The 26,477-nt window shown below is 39.0% G+C and overlaps 1 protein-coding gene across 2 annotated transcripts; it reads left to right on the top strand.

The window, feature by feature from the left end:
• The first annotated feature begins 301 nt into the window (after window positions 1-301).
• Window positions 302-26,469, top strand: iffo2b (intermediate filament family orphan 2b). Of its 2 annotated transcripts, none has more exons than XM_055026960.1 (8): window positions 302-913; window positions 18,635-18,695; window positions 19,898-19,993; window positions 21,224-21,394; window positions 21,718-21,866; window positions 22,240-22,441; window positions 22,571-22,669; window positions 23,091-26,469. In XM_055026960.1, exons 1-8 carry the CDS (start codon window positions 447-449, stop codon window positions 23,322-23,324), a joined length of 1,479 nt encoding a protein of 492 aa, XP_054882935.1. In that variant the 5' UTR covers window positions 302-446; the 3' UTR covers window positions 23,325-26,469. The 2 variants fall into 2 exon arrangements, with proteins under 2 accessions (XP_054882935.1, XP_054882937.1); XM_055026962.1 differs by having other exon boundaries at window positions 22,270-22,441.
• Window positions 26,470-26,477: the final 8 nt, after the last annotated feature.

The raw sequence follows: 26,477 nt of genomic DNA on the forward strand, positions 1-26,477 counted from the left end.
TCCGCGCCGCATGGAGACTGGATAGAGCCGCGGTGAACCGGGGGATGATAAGGACAGCAGGCTCCTCCTCAGTCGGTCGGCAGCATCAGCAGATCTGGACAAAGACGGAGACAAGAAACATGAGGGTGACGAGGAGTGCGGCTGGTGCTTACTATTTCGGTCTGCGTCAAAGGTTCGGTTCCGTCAGGAGATGAAGCCCTCTGTGGCTCCTAAAGGACTTTCTGGGGTTGGCGTTTGCTGCAGGAGCCCATGTTAGAGTCTTCCAGCAGTGACAGTGATGGTCCCCCCATCTTCCGTGCTCTCAGCATCTGCATTGTGAGGAGAAAACGTCCAGTGGGAGTGAGGATTAGAAGGAAAATGCAGACATAATTAACAACAGGTTATTTTGTTGCAGTCAAACAGCAGAAAGCCATTGCTAGGTTGTTACTTTTTAGTTATCTTTCATCATGAGTTCCCTGTTTTTTTGCGAACCTCCGCCCGGTCCGGTGTGCAGCGGCTCCGGCGCGGTGACCAGCGCCCTGCGGAACGACCTGGGCTCCAACATCCATGTGCTGAAAACCCTCAACCTGCGCTTCCGGTGCTTCCTCGCCAAGGTCCACGAGCTGGAGCGCAGGAACAAGCTGCTGGAGAGCCAGCTGCAGCAAGCTCTGCAGCGGCCGCAGTGCCGACACCCGTTCGGCCGGGAGGTCGCCGTGCAGACGGACGGTCCCGAGTCCAGGCTGCCGGGTACCATTTGGAGTTTCACCCACATCCGGAGGCAAGGAGAGCGCTTCGAGACCCTGCACGGCCCCGGGGTGACGTGGACGCACCCGGACGGAGTCGGGGTGCAGATCGACACAATCACCCCAGAAGTGAGGGCTCTGTACAACGTGCTGGCGAAAGTGAAGCGAGAGAGAGACGAGTACAAGAGAAAGTGAGTAGTCATCCAGGATTTCTTTATTGGGTCTTTGCTCTATGTCATTTATGTGGTTGTCAGAGTCAGATTTATAGCTTATTAATTTTACCCCAGATTTGTCTTAGATTAAAACACATTAAAGCATCGCTCCTATTTGAATGGACTTCAGAGCGATCAAACCTGAGAAAAACACTTTGGCCCAAATCTGGCTCACAATTGCTCTCATCTGCACTTTTCTCATGGTCCTCATTTAGCCCTGAATGACTGCTCTGACTCAGGGTGACTCTGGCTTTCTGAACTCAGCCACACAGTCACCAGCAGCAGCAACCTCAATCTCCTCTAGGTCAGACCAGACTGCTATGTGACCTCTTGGCCCCGTCTGGATCCCACAACACCTGGCTGTGTTGCTAAGCCGTGCAGGAAAGGTTTGGCTCAAACTTGTTCTAAGACATGCCTGTCAGTCTGTTCATCTGAATAAGTCAATCACTTACCTTAAACTTACAGTTCGAAGCATTCTGTTCAAGGACATTTATTGCCTCACATATTTCTTTTGTTGTTTTCTTCAAAGATTATTTAGGTTTTAGTTACGTTTATTGAACAGTAAATGAACAAAAAACAGTAGAGAGAAGATGAAGACGTGCAGCTTAGAGGCTCCACCAGCTAAGCCACACAGCGCTCCCCATATTTGTTTTTCAAACATTTTAACATTATATTTAAGAACTTTATAGTACTTAGAAAGATGCTCATAAAGGCTTATTTTCAGTTGTCAGGTGATACCAAATGCTACAAATATTAAGAAATATTTATGCAAATAGAAAGAAATATTTTTAAATTCATAATTAGAGATTTTCCCATGAAGTATTGTGTCCTGCTATCTCCTAATTTTTTTTACATAAAAGTTTTGAGTCAGACTTTGTTGTGATGATTTGAAGCAGTGTAGAGCAGTATTACATTAGGCCTTCTGCATAAGAGAAGGGTTTCAGTGATTCTCTTCAGACAATCCAGGTTTTTCATTCATAACTTATTTTGTTCTAATGCTTGAGCATTTTCAAGGGGATGTTTTGCCATTTGGCTTTAAGCTATTAGTCGTTCAGAAACAAATTGGTCATAAAAGCTCAAAGCATGAACCAGAGTTGTGTTTACACATAAAGGACTTAGAAAATTTACAAATTTAAAAAAGCTTCTTGAAAAATATAGTAGTCTTTCACAATTACACATTTTGTTCTTATTTCTTTTGTTGAATCTGTGAAAAGAACCAGTGATAAGAGAGCATCAACGACAGAGTATTTCAGGACCCGCGAGATGATTTCCAGAGATTTATTTGCAGCATATGGTTGTCAGTTTGTCCTTAAGAGGATTTTAACACAAAAATTTCAAATGTGCTTTATTCAAAACAGAACATTTACAACGAGTATTTGCTGTGTGAAACTTTGTACCCTTTGTTGTTCTGCTCACTGTAGGGTAACACTGGGAGTATTATAGGCTGATACTGGCAGGTTAATTAATCTGCTTGAGCCAGCTGGCAGTCATCTTCTTAACATGCATGTAGCTTGTAGCCTGTCCACAGAAGTGTTAAAACAACAATACCTTCAAAAGAATGACGTGTGGCAGTCCTTTATTTTCTACCCAATGTTTTTCCTGAGCAAAAATGTTTCCAAATGGCTGAATTTATTTTTATTGTAGGTGAGGGAAGCGTGTAGAAGCCTTGATTCTGTCTTCTGCCTGATGATGAATTAAACTACATGGGTGGGCACAACATTGTGCTACTCTTTGGTCCATACGCACAGAGAAAACAGACTCCAGCACTTCTTTGCTTTCAAGTTAAAAGTAGGAGTGACACAGTGTACTTTGACACAGTTACTGGTCCATAACAATCCAGTTTGACTTTTCATCTTCTGCAGATTATATGGTTTGACATGACAGACATTTGTAGAGATCTTCCTATGATCTGATGGTGAAGACTTTCAGGTGACTCACGTTAGCAGAGATTCCTCTGTGAACGTGGTGATCTCAGATCTTATTACTCATTAAGCTAGATTATGTTACTAATTGATAAAAAAAATATTGCTTATTGTACTTTGTGGCCTGTTAGGACTTTCACTAATGCTTTATGGCTTAGATGGGCCTGATGTCTCCATGAGCTTTATTGCTTCATCTTCCCAACCTTTTTCATGTGCGTCAGATACAAGAACTGGCAGAATTTTTTTTTAAATGCAGTATATTAAAGATTTCTACTTGTTTGAAAACTACTGATGACTAGAAGCTTCTTGAAAACGTAAAAATAAAAAAAACAATAAAAAGGACACTAGATGACACAAGTGTTTTCTGAGTTGGCGTCTGGTTGGACGTATTTGGACAAAGCTCCTCTGTAATTGCAGTGAAGAGATGGCAGACATAATTATATTTGAGCTACTCTATATCAAAAATGTGAAAGCCAGAGGAAATTCCTTTGCATGGCTCAGTTGGGGAGTCATACGAACTGTGTTTCCTTGAAGACTCACCACAGCTTCCCCATTCTGGCTGACCTCACCGCCGGCAGGCAGACTGCTGGAGGAAGACGTGTGAAGAAGCCCCGGCTTCTGTTCAGCATCGTGACTCAAGCAGAGAGGCATTTTTACAGGCCTCCGTCTGCGTGGTGAGATCGACTCTGACGACCACTGACTTCCCTGTGAGCCACTGACTCAGTCGCCCTGTATGTGTTCTCTCCTACTCTGCTGGGAAACCAAATATCCTCCTCACTCCTCCCCTGTAACACTAGCATATCCTTTTTTGTGCATTTCGACTTGAGAAGATGACCCACAGTAGCTGGGAAGCAGCCAAATAGGAAACATCCTGCCTGTAATCCTAAATCTGCCTCCCGTCAGTCAGACATAGAAGCTTTTGACTTGACAGATTATTAAAGCGTTCTAATTGAACTAGTCAGGGTTTATTTATCATATATATTGCTGCACTGCTTTTCATTTGATCATCTAAATTTAAATTCCCTCAATGTTCTGACTTAAAATATCTTTTCCAGAGGATTTGTTTTATTTGTATACATTTTTCTTACAAATTATTCTTGAGTTCTTTTTTATGTGGAAAAGTGAGAAACAACACACATTACTTTGTTATTTTTATTGAGCAGTAATCATTGTAGAGTAATTGTTCACTGCCGTGTTGTTTTGTTTCTCTCAGACTAAATCCTCTTTACTACAGTCACGTTTCAGGATTCAGTCCCTGAGCTTCGTCTTGGTGTGCCCTTTCTGTTCTGTGCTCTTTGTGTTCAGTCATTCCTTCAGTCCACTCTCCATCAGCCCCCCTGGCCCTCTGATTCTCCCTGTGCCACATACAGACTGCTTTGTAAGGCATCCTCACTCCCAAAGGGTCTCCATCCCATCCAACTCTGTGCTCCGGTGCAGCACTGTTGATTTATGAAAGTATTACAAGTTTGGACACACACAAAAAGGTCGCTGGCCAGCTGCAGTCATGCCTTAATTCATAAGTCGGTTATGTAACCCAAGGAGAGAATAAAGGAGTTTAAAAGGCTTTTTTATTAAAAAATAGTTGTCTGGATTATACTGACCATGATATTAAAAAAAACAAAAAACAAGGCAAAACAGAAAACTGCTACATCTGCAAATATCATGGGGACAAAGACATGTTTTTAATCCACGTGTTAAATTACAAGTTAAGCTGCTCTTTAAGTGACATTAAAGTTGAACAGTTTAATGTGAACAACCACAAAGCTGCTCATAGGCACTTTCACTCCGATAAGTGGTGTGTATTATCTGCCAGTCTATTTGCATCTGATTTTAAAGTCTGTCAACTGTGCTGAGCCTTCACCATTGCTGCCTTTAATTTTACTTCTAGCCTACAATACAGCTTGGACAGACTGGAGAACTCTTGGAGAATTTCTCTCCAGTCTTTTTGTAGAATGCATTTGATACAACCAAAAGGATTTTATTACTTGCAGTTTTGAGGCTGGACATACACTGTGACCGTTTCTGCTTGTGAGCTCTGGTTAGGGTGGCCGAATAGTAGGTTCATGCATTACAAGCCTCTGAAGGATCCTCCATCTTGAGGTTTCAGAGGCACCAGCAGCTTCAAATAACTGTTTGCTGCTTTGTCAGGGGATTTTAAGAGCTACTGTCTTAATCCGATGTATTTGTCTAACAGACAAACAGATTATACCTTTTTGTACAAACCCATCTTTGTTCTGAATCAGCCACAAATCTCTTCACAGTACGATGATAACGCTTCAGTTTTCATCAAATATTTAATGTTTTGTCATATGGCACTACACTGTCTGATGATTTTCATCAGCAGAGAGATCCTTTCTCTTTCCCATATTGCTTGAAACCTGTGGCCTGCTTAATAATGTGGAACATCCTTCTAAAGTAGATTTCCTTTAATTGAGCTCATCAGACAAACTTATCAACCCATCTGTCTGTAATTAATTATAGTGATTTAAATAGACCTGACACACAATACCATCTATAAATTTAATAGCACAACAAAAAAGTTAATCTTTATGACTTTCCTTAATAATTTGGAACACAGTGTATAGTATGTAGAAGATATATGTGTTACTGTAAAATTAGCTGCTGCTAAAATGAATAAATATGGCAAATCTGTTTTCAGATACAAAGGATTACTGTTGCTCCAGATGTACAGGATGTATTTCTGGATAAAATAAAGCTCTTTAACCTTTTGTTAAGAGATTTGCCCACATCCTTAACTAATACATCTGCTTTTTAACCTCAGAACAGAGGAGAGTTGAGGTGGAAGTATTTTACTGGAGAATTTTTATCTTGTTTTTGGGCTATTTATTTAGCTATGCAAACTACCTTTCCAAACTCTTTGAAAGTTAGATAGCATTTAGATGATGGGCAATACAAGGATGCATCATTTTGCAGTGTGCAGTAATGTTTTGCTTACATGAGCTGTAACATGAGGTAAGCTACTTTGCATGCCTCCTTAGTGCCACAGTGTCTGGACACTTGGCTAACTGACTCTGTCATTGATGAACAACTGCAAAATGGTGGATAAATAAGGTCACTTTTCTGGGACTTTTTATTGTCATCTATTGCCTTTTTGTACAGTCTGGCATCGACATGAACTTTATGACTTGGGTCGGTGAGGCTTGAAAGTTATTGCCTGCTTTGTGTTTAAAGACTTTCAAAACATTGGCTGACACTGATGAACATATCTGACAGCTGATAGCATGCTGCAGACAGGGAACAGACAAAAGCTCTTGTGGACAGTTGTCTTCAATCGCAGATTTGTTTAGAGTTTGCATGTTTCATTTTTTGCATAGGGGAGTTTCAGACTGTTTTATGTAGATTACTGAACTGGAAGACAGATATGGACAAAAATAGGATGAGTTTGCATGGAATAAAGACCCAAATGAATGTAGATACTGGTAGCTTAGGTCAATTCTAAGAATACACCCTGCATGGTGTGCAGATTGTGGTACATTTTTGCATGAATTTCTGATGAACAGAGGCGTGGGATGCACCTATCAGGTTTATTGAAAGACACACACATAAAGTGGCTCTCAAAGTCTATACAGTTTTTGAAAAGACAAGATAAAAACTGGTCAGGGAGGCTGCCAAGAAACCAACAGGAAAACTGAAGGACCTGCCGTAGTTTATAACAGACGCCGGGTGTGTTCTGAATGTGACAACAGTTCCCTGTGTTTGCCGTAAGTCTGGGATAAGAAGTAAGGTTTTGAAACAGAAGGCTTTTCTTCTAAAGAAATAATCCAATCCTGAATAAAACCTCCTGGAGCCTGGTGGGAGGGTGAGTTATGGTCAGATGAAACCAAATCACAGTTTAGGGCAATAATTCTAAAGAAGCATTACTGAAAAAACCATCTTTCCCCAGTGAAACATGTTGGTGGCAGCATCATGATCTGGGGTTACTTTTTTTAACACTAGATTGTTTTGACAGTTCTTCTAGAAATCTGGAGATTAATTTCATTTTTCAGTTGTATAGCAGATTCAAGTATATATCCAAATAGACGAAAAAAGGATTTTATGTGAGGAAAATAAAACATTTGAAATGGAAGAGGTAGACTACATTCTTTCAGTTAAAACTTTGAGCTCACCCAAAGAGAGCAGGTATTAGCAAATTAAAATGTGATAGACTCCTACCAAAAATAATGTGCTCAAATAGAATGAAAAACTTCTTAAGCAAAGTTTAAGAGTGTGATATTGTGGATTCCCCCCTCCAAACACATCTTTTTCGGTTATATTGTATGTGACATTTGTCACGTTACAATGGAGGAATAGACTAAATTTAATGATATTGCCATGCTCATATTTTATACATCACAGAAACCTGCAAGGGTTTCGACTTCGGCTGCTTTTAGGTTTGTAAAATCTATTATGCTGCTGGATCACCGCCTGCAGCTTACAGGACACAAAGCAAACCAGAACCGTCTGCAGGCCTTTGCTTCCTGCATGAATAATTCACATGCAGCTGAATATAGTGTGTAGGTGTGTGTGTGGGCGTGTACTTGTGTGTGTGATTTGGATCAATGCAAGAAGATTTCAGAGAAGGCAGTTTTAGGGGCTTTGATCTTGGTTTATGTCTTTATCAGCAGGTAAAGGCAGAGTTTCTTCTTTCACAACATCAAGGTTTCTCTAAATTGGACATAAGTGTACATAAATTTAGATGAACGATAGTTCTGAAGATTTTTGGACAACAAATATTATGTCCCCTGATGAAGAGAAACGTGCAGTTCAGCCTTTCTTTTTCCTTGCTGGCCTTCTTATAAGTGAGGCCGTCTATTCAGGAGAGGGATTTTCTCTAAGCTGTCACCTAGCACTGTGGCACCGGCATCCATCCAGGCCTGCATGGCGCCCTGGCATGCAGCTGCAGCGTTCAACATGGGGCCTCTTGAAGTGTACGTCTTCCTGCTGCTGAAATATGGCGGGACAGAAAGAATCGGAGCTCAGTTCTCTGGGACAGAGAGTTCCAGATGAGACCTTTTGTTTTGTTTTGTTGTTTTGAGCTGCTTTGCTCCTGTAGCTGTTGTGTTTATACATGAAGGGATTTATTTGTTCATTACATGGATTCAGAGTTCATTTTGATGGCATCATCAAATTCACGCATATTTACAATTCTCAGTGGATCTATTAAAAAAGTCTTATATCTGTACCATAAAAAAACTAACCACAGCTGCAGTATGTGATCTTTTCTTTATTACCATAAACATGAGTTCTCCCTCTTACTTTATGAGTCCCATATCAATCATAATCCACAGGGAACCTTGAGGGAATTTGAGCTTATTCTGGAGATTAGGAAAGAGATCCAAGAACACATTCCTTCATTGCAAACACACTTAATCTTCTTTTCCACTTCAAACAATTTAACAATGCTGTATTATTAACTACAAATAGTGCATTGAGGAGTATAAAGAATACCTCTGATAAGTGGTTGATTGCATTATAGTCTCGGTTTTTGTATCTTGTCACTTCCTCCCTGATTTTCTTGCTATTGAGTTCCCAAAATGCTACTGAGACAACAACAAGGTAACAATCCACATAACCCTGAATAAACCACCCCCATTGTTTAACATGGTGGTGGCAGTATCATGCTGGGGGCTGTGGAGTTTGTCAACAGGGAAGCTGGTCAGAGCTGAGGAAAAGATGGAAAATATAGAAATTTACAAAAATTTTATTATGGGTTAAATCCATCCGAAGTGCCAAGGGTAGTTGAAAGAAGATTAAAAAATTATATGAAGATGTATTTTTGAGGCATCAAGGGACGGTTCTGTTACTTTACAGAAGGAGCACAACCTAGAAAAAGTGAGCAGCTTTAAAAAACAAATGAAAGGAAATGTAATCTTTTGGGATTCTCTCCTCTGTTCCCGTTTTCCTCTCAGTTCACTCCGCCTGCCATGCTTGGAGTTGCTGCTGTGAACCTGCGGTTGATTATTCATGGGTAACTGAGAGCAATGGTTCGCTGCCATCTCTAAAAATCCAGAAATGCACTTGTTTTATAAAGTGAAAAAAAATACTACAAGAGATTTTATTGAGTCTTGCAGTCTTTGAAAGCAAAGTTAGTAAAACCCATTAGCATCTTTCTAATTGATAATTTAACAAATACCTTGTCCTCTCTTTGGAACTTCTTCAGATTTAAAAGTTCTTGCCTCCATTCTCAAGACCTGTGTGTGCTGATCCAGCATGCACACTCAATAGCCTCTGTTTGTCAAAGTCTTGTTACAGCAGAGGAAAAGCCTGCTTTCCAGGCACCTCAGGCTCATGGACTGATCGCAACATCACATGCACGTAGCAGGGTCATATATAATGTTACACTTGTGCTGGTGGGAAGGTGGCATGTGAGAGTATTGACAGTGGTGTTAAATCTGACTCAGTGCCCCTCAGTGCCCGACTTAAAATACAACCAACTCGGCGAGTCTTTCCTTGAAGCTATTTGCCAATTTTGAGGTTGCAACAGATTCAATTCATAAACTGTCTGTGGCATATATTTCATTCAGACTGTTTGAGAAATATTGATTGAACTGTAAATATGGGCAAGTTTAGGAGAGCAACAATTTTTTTGGTAGCCATTTTCTGGTTCATGAAAATTAATGTCCAACTTCCTGCTTGAATGGCACATTCTGTTCTCTCTCCTATTTTAGAGATATGGGATAAATATGCTAGTTTTAATATAATGGATTACTAAATAAAAACTTCTAAAAACAGTGATAAACAAACAAAATAAAGTGCTTATTACAAATGAGAGAAAATATGTTTTTTGCCTCTAACCTTGGCACTAATGATGTTTAAAAAATAAGTAAATAAGTAAATATGAAGGTATTCAGCTCACAGTCTTTAAACACAAAGACAATGAGAAAATCAGACAATTAAACAAGAACTCATTGTTAAAAGTTCTCCAAAAAAGAGATCATGCCTTGAGATGCGTCACATTTTTTTCTGTATTCCGTAAATGAAACCATCTCATCTCTGGATTCGCTCTGTTAAAACATGAAGGTACAGGTGTGTGTACTCAAAGTCACATGAAAGTATTTATTGTGGTAGTTATGTCTCTTGGTTCTATTATGTATCAGATAGCTTCACTGTACACACCCTGACCAGAAAGGATTCGTGCCAGCAGCGAACATCCTTTTATCCTCCTTTATATTCCGGTGAAATGTCACTCCCAGATGTGGCCCAGGCTTGCAGCTTGTGGTCTGTGTTTCTTTTCCAATCACAGAAACCTGAACATCAAAGTTCCACTTGGTAGGATTTTTAGTTCTCCAAGTTAGCTGGGTTGTGTGACTCAAGTGAGCCAGAAAGCAAAAGCTATATCGCTTGTTCTGTAACACGGGTCGGAATAAATTATACATCACAACTCAATAGTGCAGTGGTGGGATGTGTTGGATGGGGGAAAAAAAAATCTGTCACCCTCGTTAAGTCATGTAAACAGAGATAAGGGAGAAAAACAGCAGCCTGGAATGAACAAGTTGCATTAAAAACTGATTGGAAATTACTTTCTGATTTCATTATGAAACTTTTGTTGACAGAAACTCTATCAGGTATTCCCACAAAACACGTTACTGCAGCTGTCATAACTAAAAAAACAATTAGGTTTGGGTGCTTTGACTGGCATGTCTCTGCAGTTGGAGGAATAACAGCCTTCACTAACAGTCAAATGTAATGATCCAATTTTCTGACACCGCTCCCAGGTTGAACCTATTAGTTTAAACTGCTTATAATTACTTGGAAGCACTTAAATGTTTGTCGCGTTTTTGAAAGAGTTAGCCAATCAGCCCTCAGGCCAGAAAAAATAAAGCTGGATTGGCCTGGCTGTGGGAGCTGAGCAATAATTCATCCTTGCGGTGAAAACAATAACAACTCGTTCACACACCCGTAAACACACCTTTGTTTTTAAGAAAAAATCAGTTTGGTAACGTTTCAAAACCTACAGGAGTTGAACATGTTGAAACACTATCAGGCTGTTCGTGCGAAGTGAGAATCTGCTGGTGTTCAACCAAACCATCTGATTATTAAATACTTCTTCTTGGTTTTGCAGCTTTCCAAAGTACGTCAGATCCCTGATTTGCATCCAGTCTAAATGAACTGTGGCTTGTTGTGTTGCAGTCAGTGCTGGTGTTTTGCCTGAACCTGTATCTTTAGCTCTTATCATTTGGAAATTCATGAGAAATTTTTTCATGAGGGCAGGATTTAAAGCAGCTCAGGATATGTGATGATTTAAGGCTGCTTGTGAATACTTGAGATCCTCTGACACAAACAAAGCTTATAGAAGGTTTGTGTGTTAAACCATGCGGCTGCGAACACATCTTTAATTATGTTTTAGGACACACATGAATGTCACATTTGTAAAAATATCAGCAGTACACAGAAATCTCCGATTTGGCATTTAAATCCACATTTAAATTGTGGTGTAATAAAAACCTGTAGCAGTAAATTACTTAATGCAAAATGACTGGGAGATACTGTCCACAGATCCTGTCAGGTTAATATTATTACCCTATTGAAAATGTTACATGATCGTAGAAAATTTTTTAATCACACAAGTAATTATCTAGATACAGCTGTAATCTAACTCAGCTTTACATTAAATATTTATTTTGAGTTATATATTCATATTTGAGGTGAAATATATTAGTTTTATATCTAATTATAAATTGACAAAAACACTTTGTTTGTATTTGCATTAACAAACTGAATCCAATTCTTCCTTTCATCATGTCTCAAGACTGGATCCAATAAGCATATATAATTTAGAAGGCAAATTAAAGAACACAAATTATAAAGCAATCTTTTCAGATTTAATCTGAAAAGATTAAATCTGAATGGCTTAAAGTGTAAGCCACATTACAACTATATGAATAGTTAGTTGTAATGCATATAGTTGTAATGCATATAGTTGTAATGCATTACAACTATGCATAGTTGTAATGTGGAAAGAAAAGGAAACATGGTTTTCTCATTTTCTAGAAATGTGCCATGCCTTCATATCATACAACCTGAGTCGTAAAACCACCTCTCCCCATCAAATAGATGCAAGTCGATCCCTGGGGGTGCCTTTCTGTCAACTCTGCACATCTTGATACTAACATTTCTGCCTGCTCCTCTTTGCATCAAGCTTAGATACAATTGGATATGGGCTTTGACTAGGCTATCTCTAATACGCATTTGATCTAAATTATTGAGCTTTATCACTGGTATAGCAATGACTGTATTTTCAGAGAAGTGGTCCTGGTGGAAGGTGAAGCTCTTCTCTAACATCAAGTCTTTTGCACTGAGGATTTCTCTGAATTCATGTTTTTTTTATGAGCATATGTCTAAATAAGGGCTGACTTCAAGTACACACCACTGACTTTTGGCAAAAAAAATTCAACTTTCTTCCCTTCCACTAAACAATAATATACTAATTTGCCTTGGTGTATTACACATTATGGTGTATTACATAAGATATATTATGTCATCCATACATCACAAATATGAGTAAGAACATTACAAAGTGTTGCATGTTTTACTTTAACCTGGCATGGATGTACATGTTATGCCAAAGCATCAGAGAAAGCAAAAGTGTGACTCATTAAGATTAGTCACAAAACCCGACATCAAATAAAAAGGAGCGGCCTTTTACCTGTCTCTTGTCTAATTGTTGTACCGTTCAAGTAAAGGGGCCATAAATTTTATTTAAAAAGTCCCGATGAACTCAGAAGAAGGCTGGAAGAAAAGAGGTTGGATTCTTTCGTTGGTGGGAACAAAGGTTCTCATAAATTTTTTTCCATCCTGAATCTAAATTCACTTCATTTAACCTTTCATAATCTAAGCAGTCAGTGTCTATATTAAAATATGATCTGTGATATATCACAAGGGGAAACCAGGCTGTCTTTTTTTTTTTTTTTTTTGACAACTTGTAGCCTTCAGCTGAACAGTGACAGGTGCCAGACATCTTAGAGGCAACATGAGGTTGTTGCTGTCACATAGCAACTCCAAAACTCCTGTTGTTATTGTGTCTGTGTCATTTCTGGTTTATAGGGGTTATATTTAAAACTGTCTGTCCTCTCAGGGCATGGAGCAGAAGAATCATCCAGCAGTGAATTATCGTCCTCTGTGCACCGTTTATATGACTGAGTGAGTCAAGAATTCATCAGCTTGACTATCAGATGCTGTCTTCAATAGGTGGAAGATGTGGTGATAAAGGATTATGGTGCGTGGTCGAGTTAGGAGTATTTATCAGTATCAATCGAGGAGGAAGAGCAGAGAAATGAGTTTTGACCTTGATATTTTGTCTCCTGGGCAGAGGAGGCAAAATAGCCAGACGGTAGGCTCCTGAGCTGCTTCATACTCGTCTGATCCATTTCACATGACTGCTTCATTAGCGTGCTACACATGTGTCTCTGAGGAGTCAGGGAGAGGCTATAGATTACAAGGTCCTGACAGTCAATCGATGACCTACTATGGGTCTGCTCAGGGGAAGAATAATTTGCTCTGTATTTTATGTCTCTGTGCAGCAGATGTACGTTTCCTGAAAGCTCCATGTTGAAAGCTAAAGTCACTGAACCACAGCACTGCTGTAGTCAGTGGAAAGAGACCAACCAATGCTGCTGTCAGCGAGAAGACGTTACAGACATGCCTATGAGAGAAATCACATGTTTTCTGTGCATTTATCAAAGCTGTATATGCCATCATTTCATACAGGCCACATAAACTTTGTAAATTATTTGTCCTACATGCAGCCACACCCATTTTTAATTTCCTATTATACTAATGCTTGCAATCCGATGAAATGATTGCCATAGTCCTAATAATGCGCTTATTTCTGGTTTTACTTAATTTGAGACCAATTTTCAACATAAATATATGAGAAGTAAAGCATATTGTGATTATATGCTATAAAAGAAAATCCAGTAGCACTTACAGTCCTTCAGATTTAGATTTTATGTGGAACTGAATGGGAACGGATTCATGGCTTTAATTTTTTGTACAAATATGTTTCACAATATATAAATAAATTGGAGTGACAGATCATTTACCTCCAGAGATTCATAGCCCCTAGTTATTTTTCACAAATCTGGTCATTGGCATGAAAGTAGTTCCTGAAAGATCATACAAAGTCAATATTTATGGCAGAAAATCCTCCTCATCAAAATGGATATATTGGATATATTTTCACAAGAATGACTTATATTATCTGTACAAGTTTAGTGTGTCGAATGTAAACATTAATGTCCAATAGTCAAGAATTGAAACAATAAATTTTAAATTAAACAGGGCTAAAATAATTGCCTGAGGACAAACAGTGGTTAAGTCTTGTCTTAGACAAAGAATCCTTGTTTCAGCCTTTAATTTGACATCTGATTCATAGACTCACACTTTCCACAGCATCATATAATTTCAACAGGGTGTTGTCTGGCTGCAGATTTTTTTTTGCAATGAGCCACTTAGGCTTTGGGGCATTACACAAAGCCACACCTCAGTGTTTTCCTCGGGGCCTTTTAGGTATTTTACTGTGTGTTGCATAAGATAACTATCCACCCTTTGGAATTCCAGCAACTCATAAATATTTGTTCTTCTAAATTATTAGTATGTTGACTCCATAAGAAAGAAAAAGAATCACGTATCATTAAATCAGTATGCATCCCACAAAGGGTCAACAGTGATCAAAAAGAATCAAGCTGGAGAGGATGATCAAATTTGGATGCTAACAGGATGTGTTAGAGCTGATCTGGGTCCTCGAGCGCAGCGATGGGAAAACTCAGGCAGCTCGCGTGCAAACATAGCTCCCAGACACACTCCAAAAGTGAAGAAGTGGGAGGAACATTATTGTTAAACAGATAAAAAAAATGCATGAGAAATTATCTGTTGGGTCTCAGACACTTTCCCTTGCTGTGTTGCCACAGGCTTGTAATAACATACAAGTATAATATTTCAGATGGAGAATTAGAGTAGATATTTGAAAACATGTGCAATGACTCTCAAATATCTAACAGTCTTTGCTATTTACTTATTTATTTTTTATCTAGCTGATGTGAAAGATGAAACCAAATTACTTCATGTGTTTCTGCAGCTCTAAGCCTTTCTGTGAGACCATAGTTAAGGTGCTGTGATGAAGTGTCAGTCACCTTGCAGATATCTTCTGGTTTTGATTTTTATCACACTGAAATGTGTCAGTCCAAACAATATAACAGTTTCATTAAGCCTGTAATACATACAACACAGAGAAAGATATAAATATAAAGATATGTTAAATAACTTCTCTTCTAAAGATTTTTTAGGCCTGATCTAAACTCTATTTATGGCACAATCAGTTGTTTTCAAATTGGGCATTGTGGGTTTGAAAAGATTAAGTCATAATTTGAAAGCAGCACTTTGCATTTACTCAGGTTATATTTCTTTGCAATTAAAGTTTTATAGAAAAATATTTAAAAGAAACAAATAAGTGAAAACAGTAGAAATATACAAGTGAATGAAATACTTTTTCACAACATTGCACGTTAGAATTTGATTTACTTTTGGGAGACATCTGAAAGAATTTGTTTGGCAGTAAACAAATGTCTGAGCTAACACAGACTCCAACCCTCCCGCTGTTTTTGTCCTTGTAAGGAGAATCCTGGTGTTTTCGTTTTGACTCAGTCACGCCAAAGGTACAGGAAGAGAAAACCTTTTCATTTTAATACTTCGACATCCCCGGAGGTTGTCTTCTTGGCTTTATTAACTATCCATTCTAAATAACATGGAAAAAGCTGCCACTTTAATAACAAAGCAGACTCTAATGCATTTGACTGATAACATTAATAGCTTTGACACATATTTCAGATTAAGTTTCCCTTCTGGTGGGCATTTAATTGCATTGTACCATTATCACTTCCAGTTCAGGTGAGAACTGAAAAGGCCATGGCCGAGGCCCAAGGAAGCGACAACACAAGTGATGAAAATGCTGTGACAAGCATGCATCTGTGGAGGCTGTGGTGCAGCTGTGAACTCCGGTGACCTCAGCCAGAGGTCTGCGGCAGACTGACCAAGAGTGTAGCACCACTGCCAGCATTTTGTTTAGAACAAGGCTTTCAATCTGGAGCGATCTGGCGAGGCCTGCTAAGGAGTACTTCTTTCTAATTAGACAGAGCACATTCAGTGGCTTCTGAATGAAAACAAAGCTGAGTTTTGTTGCGAAAGTGGATTTCTAGTAACCCATGTTCCACATTCAGGCTATATTTTTGCATCTCCATGGCAAAGGCTATGGGTAAGTAATGCTATGTGATCTCTCTCTCATGTAGTAAACATATATGTTCTGCATATACACTGATTCACCCAGTCTTTTCTAATTCTCACACTCAGAAACTCAGTTTTTATTCAAATCCCCTTCAATATGGCGCAGAATGACTCATCCTCACATGGCGGTCTGACATGGTGTTTTCACTTCACACGCTATAATGAGTTTTTCCTTCATTCTGAACTCTGCACTCTCACGGGAAACCTTTTTGACTCAGCTTGGTTTCTGTCTCATATCACACAAGATGAGTGTGTATTGGGGCCATGCCCCACACACAAAGCTAAGCCCTCTGGAGTTTGTATCCAATACACACAGCAAGACAATGAAATTGGCTGCTAATTTTGTTTAAATACAGCTGTTGTGGTCAAGAGGAGTAATATGACAAGAGGGGAAGCAACAGGGGAAAACAAGAACTCCATATTTAATTATAGCTCGCAGCTAATCGGAGGCTCTGGTGCTTTATTATTAGCTTTGGTTGAATGTTTTCCCCACTTGTGGACTGATTGCCAGGAGCTTAGTTAGGGAATTTAATGTTTTTCTTGCAAAAGAATCCTATTATACCGATGAAAACATTGGTATAATATTTTCATTATACCAAAAAGTCATTATGGCAAACATGCTATAATAACCACTTGACACCACAGAATTTAAGTGAACATTTGATGATAAACAACAATATGTTGTCTTTTAATTATCTTTCTCACAGTGCATAAAGGAAGATGGTTTCATTTCCTATTTCTAATGGTGTACCTCAAGGGTCTGTTGTAGGAGCAGTTCATGCAGTTATCAGTCAACAGTAGTGATAACGGTCTCGCTTTGGGCTCTATTGTCAGTCTTATTTAATTTCAGTCGGTTTATTTGTAAGTTAAAGAAAGAGTAAATTAAATAGTATAATAATATAATTGAATCTGGCCTCATCTTGTATGCTTCCATATATGAAACAGGAATCACAAAAGAAGTGATGTAAACAACATTAGCTACACCATCACGTACAATTCGATTTGGTCTTTACAAAACAGAGGAATCAGGTGGTGACCATAATTAGACAATAAGTCTTTTGAAAATTCAAAAAAATTTGGACCAACAATAAGGTGTGTTTACTAATCTTTTTCCAATTAGTAAACACACCATGCTAAGCACTACTGACAATGAACGCTTAGGTTGGATACTGCTGGGGGAGAAGAATCAAAGTTATTTACTGTCAGTATTAGTGATGTGTTCAAAATGAAGTCCAGGGAAACTTGAAAACTGTGTTGAGAGGTGATAGGGTCTCATTTCATGCCACGTGCCTTAAACTGTAACATTTAAGGCTTGTTTTAGTGCGATGAAAAGCTATTCTGAATAGTAAAATTTATTGCAGTCTAGGAATCCAAAGCACATGAACTCTTTGACATATTGCAATGGGGTTGCACAAAGCATCGACACCTGAAGGTCTAACTTTACAAGAAAGTGAGAAAAAGATCCTAAAGGTTTCACAGCATTTATGGCACTTTATTTTGAAAACATTTAACCTCTTTGTCAAGATCAAATAATGGCATACAGTATACTATTTTTAAAAGTATAATGAAACTGACTTTTCTGAACATATTCTGAATAATAGGTTCTTGTCTTGATTTGATTTTTATTTCACAACTATCCCCGGATCTATAAAATCATCTTAGAAGGTTTTAAACCTCACTTGAATCCCAAATATTAATACTCTGATGTTTCTCTAAATGTACTTATGGTAAAATGAGAATGATTACTTTTACATGGATTAAATTACATGTGCAGAACGTTGGGTTTGTTATGGAGCCCAACATGAACTAAAGACTTTTTTGGAAAGCAAAAATCTTTTCCAACCTATAACATCCTAAGTACTGAACTTCTAGATGATCTCCTTATATTCACCATTTAGCGTAAATCTCACAGACGCCAGCATTTTCCTTCTTTTAGTGTATTTTTTTTATAAGATTTCTGAACCTGTAACTGAAGATGTAAGTTACAGTCGGGTAAAATCACAATGCAATCATCCATTATACTTCAGTGAATAAGTACATTTCTGTGTCCAATTTAATTAACACAAATCTTAGTCACTCTGATGGAATTTCACAGACGCAAACAAGAAGCATGTCTCCCACTCCTCAGATGTGATGATGAACAAATGGAGCATGTTAGCATGAAGGAATTCAGGCTGCGGCAGAAACACTCCACCCTCCAGTCACCCAAGAGTCCCAGCAGTATTCATGAGCAATGTTTGTTGTGTTTGAGGAAAGACCAGCTTTCCATTCATCCTTTTGAGTTTTTATTGAACCAGTGAAGACAACAAAGGAGGAAGAGGACAAAAGGGTGGAAATAGAGGGGGCAGTGGGTGGGATGCCACACTGTCAGGGGCGCTTTGTAATCAGAGATGGGAGGGTTATTCCGCAAAAGTACCATTAAGGCATACGTTGGGCCTCTGGGGGACTGGATCCAGCAGTAAAAGTGACCCACCTCTGTTATCTGTGCTGTGTGTTGCAGATGGGAGGAGGAGCTGTCCAAGCGAGAGCAGCTGGAATCCACTGTGGAATCCCTACAGCAGGTTTGGAAACGTAAACATTGAAATATGTTCTGTGACCGTACACACAAGCAGATATTTGACGTCTTTCCATCATTATAAGACTATAGGAAAATGAGCAGCCTCAGAATAGGGAAACGGAGGCTACATGGAGCAGGATAAGCCAGCAGCATGTGTCTGATCAGAATAACCTCATTACAAAGCCATCAGAAGAGGCTTCTGGCCGAGATGTACTGCAGATAGAAACGTTAAACACCACCAACAGCCAGCAAGTATGCTGCTGCTGGGAGCAGAAAAAAGGAAGTAGATATAGAGGAAATGAAGTTAAAGTATATCACCTTGTTACCCAACACAAAGGGGCGTCCCAGCTGGTAAAAGTCCTTATTCTTTTTTGCATCCTCTCCCTTTTCTGCTTCTGCACCAATCAATATGTGGGTGCATGCATGTTTGTCTTATAGTCTGGATCAGCAAAACACCAGGTAGGGAGGTGGACTGCCGAAGCCCCCTGAGGGTTTTAACCTTGCAGTGCACACTGATACATCAATGTATAAACTTAGGGGGAATCTGTTTGGAGTAAAGTCAGCGCAAACGGCCATTTCTCGTTCAGGGAGCAGAGCCAGAGGAATCAGTGTACTAACTAAAAACAGGAGCATAACCTGGCATTAGTCAAACAATATTTAACTGCATTCATTTTATGAATGTCTTAAAACTGCTGGAAACCATGTTTACTCAGATGCCTGTTTGATTCGAAATTATAGAAAGGCTAAATTTGAGGTTGTGGATTAAATGCTTGCAGGATTCTTGCAGGATTCCTTTAATTTGGCACGTAACCTTGCTGCTTATTCTACAGGAATGCGAAAAACAAAGTACATCCTGTGTTCCTTTGAAAGACTCCATGAAAGTTTGACCCAATTTTTCATCAACCAGATGCTGGTTGTATCCACATAATTACTTTAAAGACAAGAGAGAGGCTTATCTGCCACTAAACTTATGAGAACATCCCCATGTGACACTTTATCCCTGGGTAATAAAGTTAACTACTTTTAAAGTTGATGTTACGTTTTTTTTTGTGTGTTTGTTTTAAAAACTTAAAATGTCATTAGTCTGTAATCATGGCCAAGCTAATCTAGATGTAGTTTAGTATGATTTACAACTATTTTAAAGTCTTATATCTCAAAATATGAATTTTCCCTTGTATTGAATTCCTTCTGGTGTCGTCCATCCAGAGCGCCCAGGAGTCGTCAGAGATCCAGAATGAGCTGAACGAGAAGGTGGACAGACTGAAGGCTGAACTCGTGGTATTCAAGAGCCTGATGAGTGATGTAAGTATTTAATCACTGCTATAATGACGTCAGCGTCTTTCTCTAAAGTCTTACAACCTGTAATAGCTATTCAACTCAAAGCACTGATTACAGCAGCATTTACAACAGTTTTCCCAGGAGTTATTAGAATAATGTTCTCATTTTTATTGGTTTGAGTAGCAAAACACACACCCTTCCTTCCTTCCTTGTTTGGAAACATGAAAATGTGAATTGCCATAAAACCCCCAAAATAAGCATTTGTTGAACTGAAGAGAGGCTTTAGATCTAGAGTCTGTATTGTTTCCAAACAGGTGTGTCCTGGTGCGATTGCACAGTTAAAACACTACAGCATTCACAGCTGTTGTTTGGTCACAAATAAACAGCCAGGCTGTGTTATTTTTAGAAAGTCTCTATTGTTTATGTTGCTTATCTTTACATTACCATCTGCCTGCTGTTGAATTTTCATGTTATTTTTTGTTCTTTACTTCATTCCTGATGTGTGAATGCAGAGACTGGTAAGTGTGAGAAGATTATCTAGGAGGTCTAGATTATTTAATGTGTTTTAGAAATTATTCTGTGTGTGTATGTGTGTGCGTGTGCGTGTGTGTGTGTATGTGGTTGATGTGACTTTGACTTTGGTGATTCGACATTGGCTGCATTAGAACAGAGTTTGTCCTTTACAGCTTGCTGTCTGCTCCCACAATCTAATGCTTTTCTACTTTTTAGGAAGACTGTATCAAAACATTGTTGTTTTTTTTAAAGAATAAAACTTTCATCAACAATGTGCAACAATGGAAGTCTTTTGGAGTAACAGGATGACAAGTTTCCAGTTTTAATCCATTAACACCAAATTTTCCAGAATGTCAAAAACAATATTTCGGAAATAAAAATCAATATTGACAGCTACAAACTCACGCTGATGTGTGCCTATAAAAGACAATTTATTAGTTTTTTTATTTATTTATTACAAACCCTCTATGAAGTTGCAGAATTGGTAAATAACAAAGTAAAGGTAATAATTAAATGTGAATTATTTTACCTGTCAACCATTTAAATGTCTAGTTAGCCCTCAGAAGAAGTTAAATGTCCTGCGTAAATTGTGTAAATACCCTTTAAAAATAAGAGCCGGAATGCTGCCATCCTGTCCCTACGCCCAGCTTCACGTAGTGGAGGTCTAATTCATCCAAAAAATGTCAAAGAAGCATGAAGAAAATTGTTGAACTTATCATCAACATGCTCTCCTTTTTGCAGCAAATGACTGACCTGGACTCAAAGATCCAGGAGAAAGCCAGGCGGGTGGACATGGACATCTGCAGGCGTATTGACATCACAGCCAAGCTGTGCGATGTGGCTCAGCAACGCAACTCGGAGGACATGTCGAAAATGTTCAACGTCAGCCCCGCCAGGTCGCTCCCAGAGAAGGCAAGTTTCTGTGTGATTGTCTGCTGTGAGAAAAGCTGACAGCAAATGCAGCAAAAAAATATGAATTCTTCTGCAGAGGAAACATTCAGCTCAAATGAAATCAGAGCTGCCAGTCGCTTATAATATTGCAACTGATCCTTATGCCTCAAGCTGATTCTGCACTTACTGACCTCTCTGAAAGGTGCAGGCGTGCATGCTCACTAATGTACTCAAAATTGTCTGAATATGTTTTTTTTTTTGTTGCATAAAATAAATGGCATACAAGTTTGCCATTTGGTGAATATTATACATATCCTATACCTTTTAAGCTTTATATTCTATAGGGTGCTGCGGCGTGCTGCAGGAGAAAGGAACGTAAGACCGTCTCCGATGAGGAAAACTCGGAGATGGACGCTGAGCCAAGCACTTCTGAGGAGGAGGTTCCTGGATCGCTCAACATCACTGACGAGATGAAACGCATGCTCAACCAGCTGTGAGTGACACCTCAATCCCCAATAAACCACCACACACCAAATAAAACGACTTTCTCGACATTGTTGTGTGAGTGTGCATGTTCTTTCATCTCCCTCTGCTGTTAATTTAAAATATTGCAACCAATGGGCTGCATGTTATGTTGGCGGAGCTGTAGGCTTTTATGTTGGTATTCATATGTTTTCTTTTGAACTGGCAATTAACTGATGAGCTACAGAGGCTGCTTCCCTTACTGCTACTCTTCTCTTTGAACTTATCTGTGACATTTTCATTTTCCTCTTTGCCTTCAACCTTTGCTGAACCTGCTGGCTGTTACACCTTTCTATGCTTTCCTCCCTCTTCCTCTCTCTTTTGTTCTTTCCGGTCCCACGCAGACATTGTTCAGATAACTCGTTTGTTGCCAGGCGCGAGACGTTTGAAATCGACGATGACTGCGACAGTCTGACGTGGGAGGAAAACGAGGACACTCTCTTGCTCTGGGAGGATTTCACAAACTACAACATGCCATGCACCATCGCTGCAACAACCTGCGCGGCCGCCTGCCCCTGCGAAGGCAGCGCCGAAGCGGCTGATCCCGTAGGTTCAGTCTGAATGAAAACATTTTTTCCAGACTTGTGCAAGTCAGGGCGTGCATGAATGCTATGGATGCAGTGTAAGATGCAAACTCATGCATGATGAATGAAGGTTATGTCTGTGCTCTGTAAGGATTCCCAGGATGGAAGTCTTGGCAGCCTCATTGATGAAACAGAGACCCTATTTAAGAGCAGGGAGAAGGAGTACCAGGAGACCATCGGACAGATTGAGGTACACTGATATGAATATGATTTTGTAGTGAAAAAAAGTGATTCCTGTATGCATTAGAAAAGAAACAATGTTGTTGGATTTTCGTTGATGCAGATAATAGTTTTACCATCCTAGCTCAAGCATTTGCTTTTCATACAGATTTAGATAAATTTGCACTTCATGACCAAATATATCCCACATTTAGCTCAGACCTTGGTCAACGTTGCAATGTATTCTCATCCACAAATTTTATTTTAACACAAAACACACCTTTAACTTCTAACGGTGCAGAATTAATAACGTCCTCCAAGCCAAACTGAAGTCAAACTTCCCTTTTTTGAATTAATGCAGCTGCACTTCCTTTCAGTTCAAATGCATTTAAGATCTTCAATAGAGTTTCAATTGATTATCTGAACTCATAATCTTGTTGATATTGCTTCAGATGGAGCTGGCCACAGCAAAGAGCGACATGAACCGACATCTGCATGAGTACATGGAGATGTGCAGCATGAAAAGGGGCCTCGACGTGCAGATGGAGACCTGTCGGCGGATGATTAAAGGCGGCAGGAACTCTCCTTCTTTCAGCTCGGTGGCCAGTAGCGACTCAGGGAACACAGACGAGATCCAGGACGAGATCTCGGATAAGGATGCAGAGGCTGAAGTCCCGCTCAGTTGATAGCTGCACAGCTGGGATTTGTTCCATCTCCTGTTCTTTGCCTCAATTAATCAATGGAGTTTAAATATGAGCAAAATGTCATCCTGGCTGGAGGTGGAACAAGTTTAACATGGTGCAGGCTCTGAACTGGTGCTTTTATACTGTTTGGAAAGTGGTGGTGGGGGGTGTCTTTACTTTGTAAATGCAGACACTAAGCTGTGCTCTCTTTCTTGCCGCTGATTCCAGGGCTTCAAATAATTTTGCAGAGGAGAAAAAAATATTTTAAACAAGCTGAAAAGTATTTTCTATCCAGTTAAAATCCTTTTTTTCTAAAGGAATTAAATACAGTACATATTGTACTCCTCCATTCACCAAAATGATTACTTTACATCTCTTAGATTGAGAAACATTTTGTTGCCCCTGATTGAAATAGTCCCTTGTTTTTGTGTGGCATTTAAAGTCCAAATTGAAGTGGCGGGGTTTTAGTGTCTTCTGTCAGGAAGACAAAGAAAAGAGGAGACAAATGCTGTTGAAGTTCTGCTTGTTTCTGAGGGAACTCTGCAGGCTTGCTAAAGTCGACAGAGGAAAGGAGCACAGCCTTTTTTGTAAATGCACCGGTGCACTACTGAATTCTATGCAACTTAGCGAGCCTTATTCTGTTTTGGACTGGCTATCACCCGTTTTAGCTTCTTCTACAGACATCTGCCTCTTTTAAGGAAAGCAGGTATTTTTTTATGTTGTATTGTTTTTGTTGGGGACGTCAACTGGGACAGAGCCCCTAAAATACTACAGTACACTGCTTTGCAAAGGTGTTCATAGCCTTTGAGGTTTTTTCATGTTTTGCCACAATCCTACCAAAAATGTTAGTTTCATTGGGATTTTATGTGAAAGACAAGCACAGGAGGTACATTTAATAATATACATGGTTTTCAAATGATAACTTTTGATTTTTAGCTGCTGTGAATGTAAAAAATGTGCTGTTCAGTGGTATTCTGTTGTTCTGCACTGATATTTTGCAGAGCCACCTTTTTACAGCTTTACAGACATTCGAATTTGCAAAATGGTCCAAACCAAGTACCATTGTACAAGTACAAGTTTATAGATACAAGTACCATTGTATCGATAAACATCAATTTATAGATTGATGTTTATGCCAATCTATAAGTTACACATCCCGAAAGTTACATATCAGCATGTGTAACTTTCCACAGTTATTCAATAAAAGTATGTCTAGGGTTGTTGCTCTAGTCTCAAGTATTCTTCAGCCTGCAAACCCCAATAAAACACGTTGTTGTTGGCAACTGTATTGTGACAAAATTTGAACAAAGTTTAAAAGTACGACTACTTATGCAAGGCAGAGTACGGCCAGGTGTTGCTTGCTGCTGAAGTAGCAGTGCTCTGCTCTGATTTGTTGAGGAAAAGCATTTTGTTTCTTGAAAATGAGAAAGATAGAGGAGTTGGATTGTAAGAACCTAAATCATTAATGGTAAACAACTCCTTTCAGCTTTTCATGCTAAACCAAAGGGCATACTTCACACTAAGCTAAATAAAATACATTTCTGCTGTTTTAATTTAGGTGAATTTTTTCCATATCCTGCTGTTCTGGAGAGTCCTCTGCAGGACAGCAGATTCCACTTAGTGCTTAGTTTTTTTAGAACAGGGCTAGAAACATCGGCCTGTACATGAGCTCTGCCAGCATGTGATCGTATATACCCCAGAGGCCTTTTGTTTTCATGCTAACTCATTTTGCTGCAGATTGAGGAAATAATCCAGCACAGAAACTAATCAATGGATGGAGAGAGAATTAATGTTTTTTTTTTTTTTTTGTTTCAATCATTTTTTTTTTTTGTTCAATGATTTACTGGATCCAAGATTAAGTGACACTTCTATCTTGAAGTTTTTGGGGGGCAGAATATTCTGAGGCATGCTGATGTGCAGAAAAGAAGTTGTGTCTTTTCTAATATATATTTTGAGCTAAAAAGCTGCAATACAGACTGTGTACTGTCTGTCATATTTGTTACAAAATGACTTGTGGCAAAAGGTGTACTTTCTTTAACCAGACTGTGTTAACCATTAGATTGTGTCGCTATATTAAGCTTTTAATAACTTAAACATATTTGTTCCAATTATTTCTCAATTACTAACACAAAACAACACAAAACATAAAAACAGTGAAAAACAGCTTCGCTATTGTCTTCAGATGATATGAAACCAGCCTGATGAGTAACAAAGAGCCATTCTGTTTTTTTCTACTGGACTGTGTGATACCATTATTTAACACTGTATGGCCGCAGCATCCACAAATGGCAGGTCTGAGGTTTTTCTCGCTCATCTGATCGTCACACTAACCAGCCAACCAAAGCAATCATGTACAGCAGCGTGATGAAATGATTCTGACTCTGGAAAGTTGCACAGACTAAAGTGTCTCAGTGCACATGCCAACCATACAGGGTTTTCCCAACATCTGTATCTCCTGTAAACTACTGGATGTCAGGTAAAACATCTCCACTTTGCCACTCCTTAAAGCAGGTTTTTCTCATTTTAGTTCAAAAAGCTGTAGCGACTCTTTCATTTGTTGAATGTAGCTTGATTGGAAGCCTTTAAAGACCTTAAAATAATGTAGCTGTGAAAACACAGGGACACATGACGTTTGGTTATCTGCTGAGAACTTCAATGTGAGTTTTGCTTCACTGAACGGGTTCTCAAGCTTACCACCAACAACGCGTATGTAAATTTGCTGGATGTGAATGTTTCATATATTAAAAAAAAGGGTTTTATACAAGGAGTTTTTATTCATAAAGTTTGGGGATTATTTGGTTAACAGTTTATGTTTGTTTGCAAACATATTTGCTGTTTCAGTTCCATGAATGTGACTGGGAGGTCCAAGCTGCAGCAACATTTGGATAAAAGCTGCTGAACTCTATCAGGTTCCAGTCTTGATATTTTGCCCCACAGGTCACATCTTCAGTTTAATTGGCATTTTGTCTGTTTATTTATATTCCTTACTCTTTTCTCTTACATTTGTAAGTCTATTATTTGTAATATTTTTGTTGAAACTATTTATACGGTGTATTCATGTGGGTGTTGGGCAGTCTTAGTTTCAAAATAATGAATGTACTCAGTTAGTATTGGGGTAAAGTTAAATAAAGCGATGGATTGGTTAAAAAAATAATC

This window comes from Poeciliopsis prolifica, unplaced genomic scaffold (genome assembly GCF_027474105.1).
Source record: "Poeciliopsis prolifica strain line A6 unplaced genomic scaffold, Auburn_PproV2 SCAFFOLD003, whole genome shotgun sequence".
Lineage (NCBI taxonomy): Eukaryota > Metazoa > Chordata > Actinopteri > Cyprinodontiformes > Poeciliidae > Poeciliopsis > Poeciliopsis prolifica.

Coding starts and splice junctions, on each gene's coding strand:
- iffo2b (XM_055026960.1), top strand. CDS start 447: ATGAGTTCCCTGTTTTTTTGCGAACCTCCGCCCGGTCCGGTGTGCAGC. Junction 19,994..21,223: donor TCAAGAGCCTGATGAGTGAT/GTAAGTATTTAA, acceptor TCCTTTTTGCAG/CAAATGACTGACCTGGACTC. Junction 22,442..22,570: donor GCGCCGAAGCGGCTGATCCC/GTAGGTTCAGTC, acceptor GTGCTCTGTAAG/GATTCCCAGGATGGAAGTCT.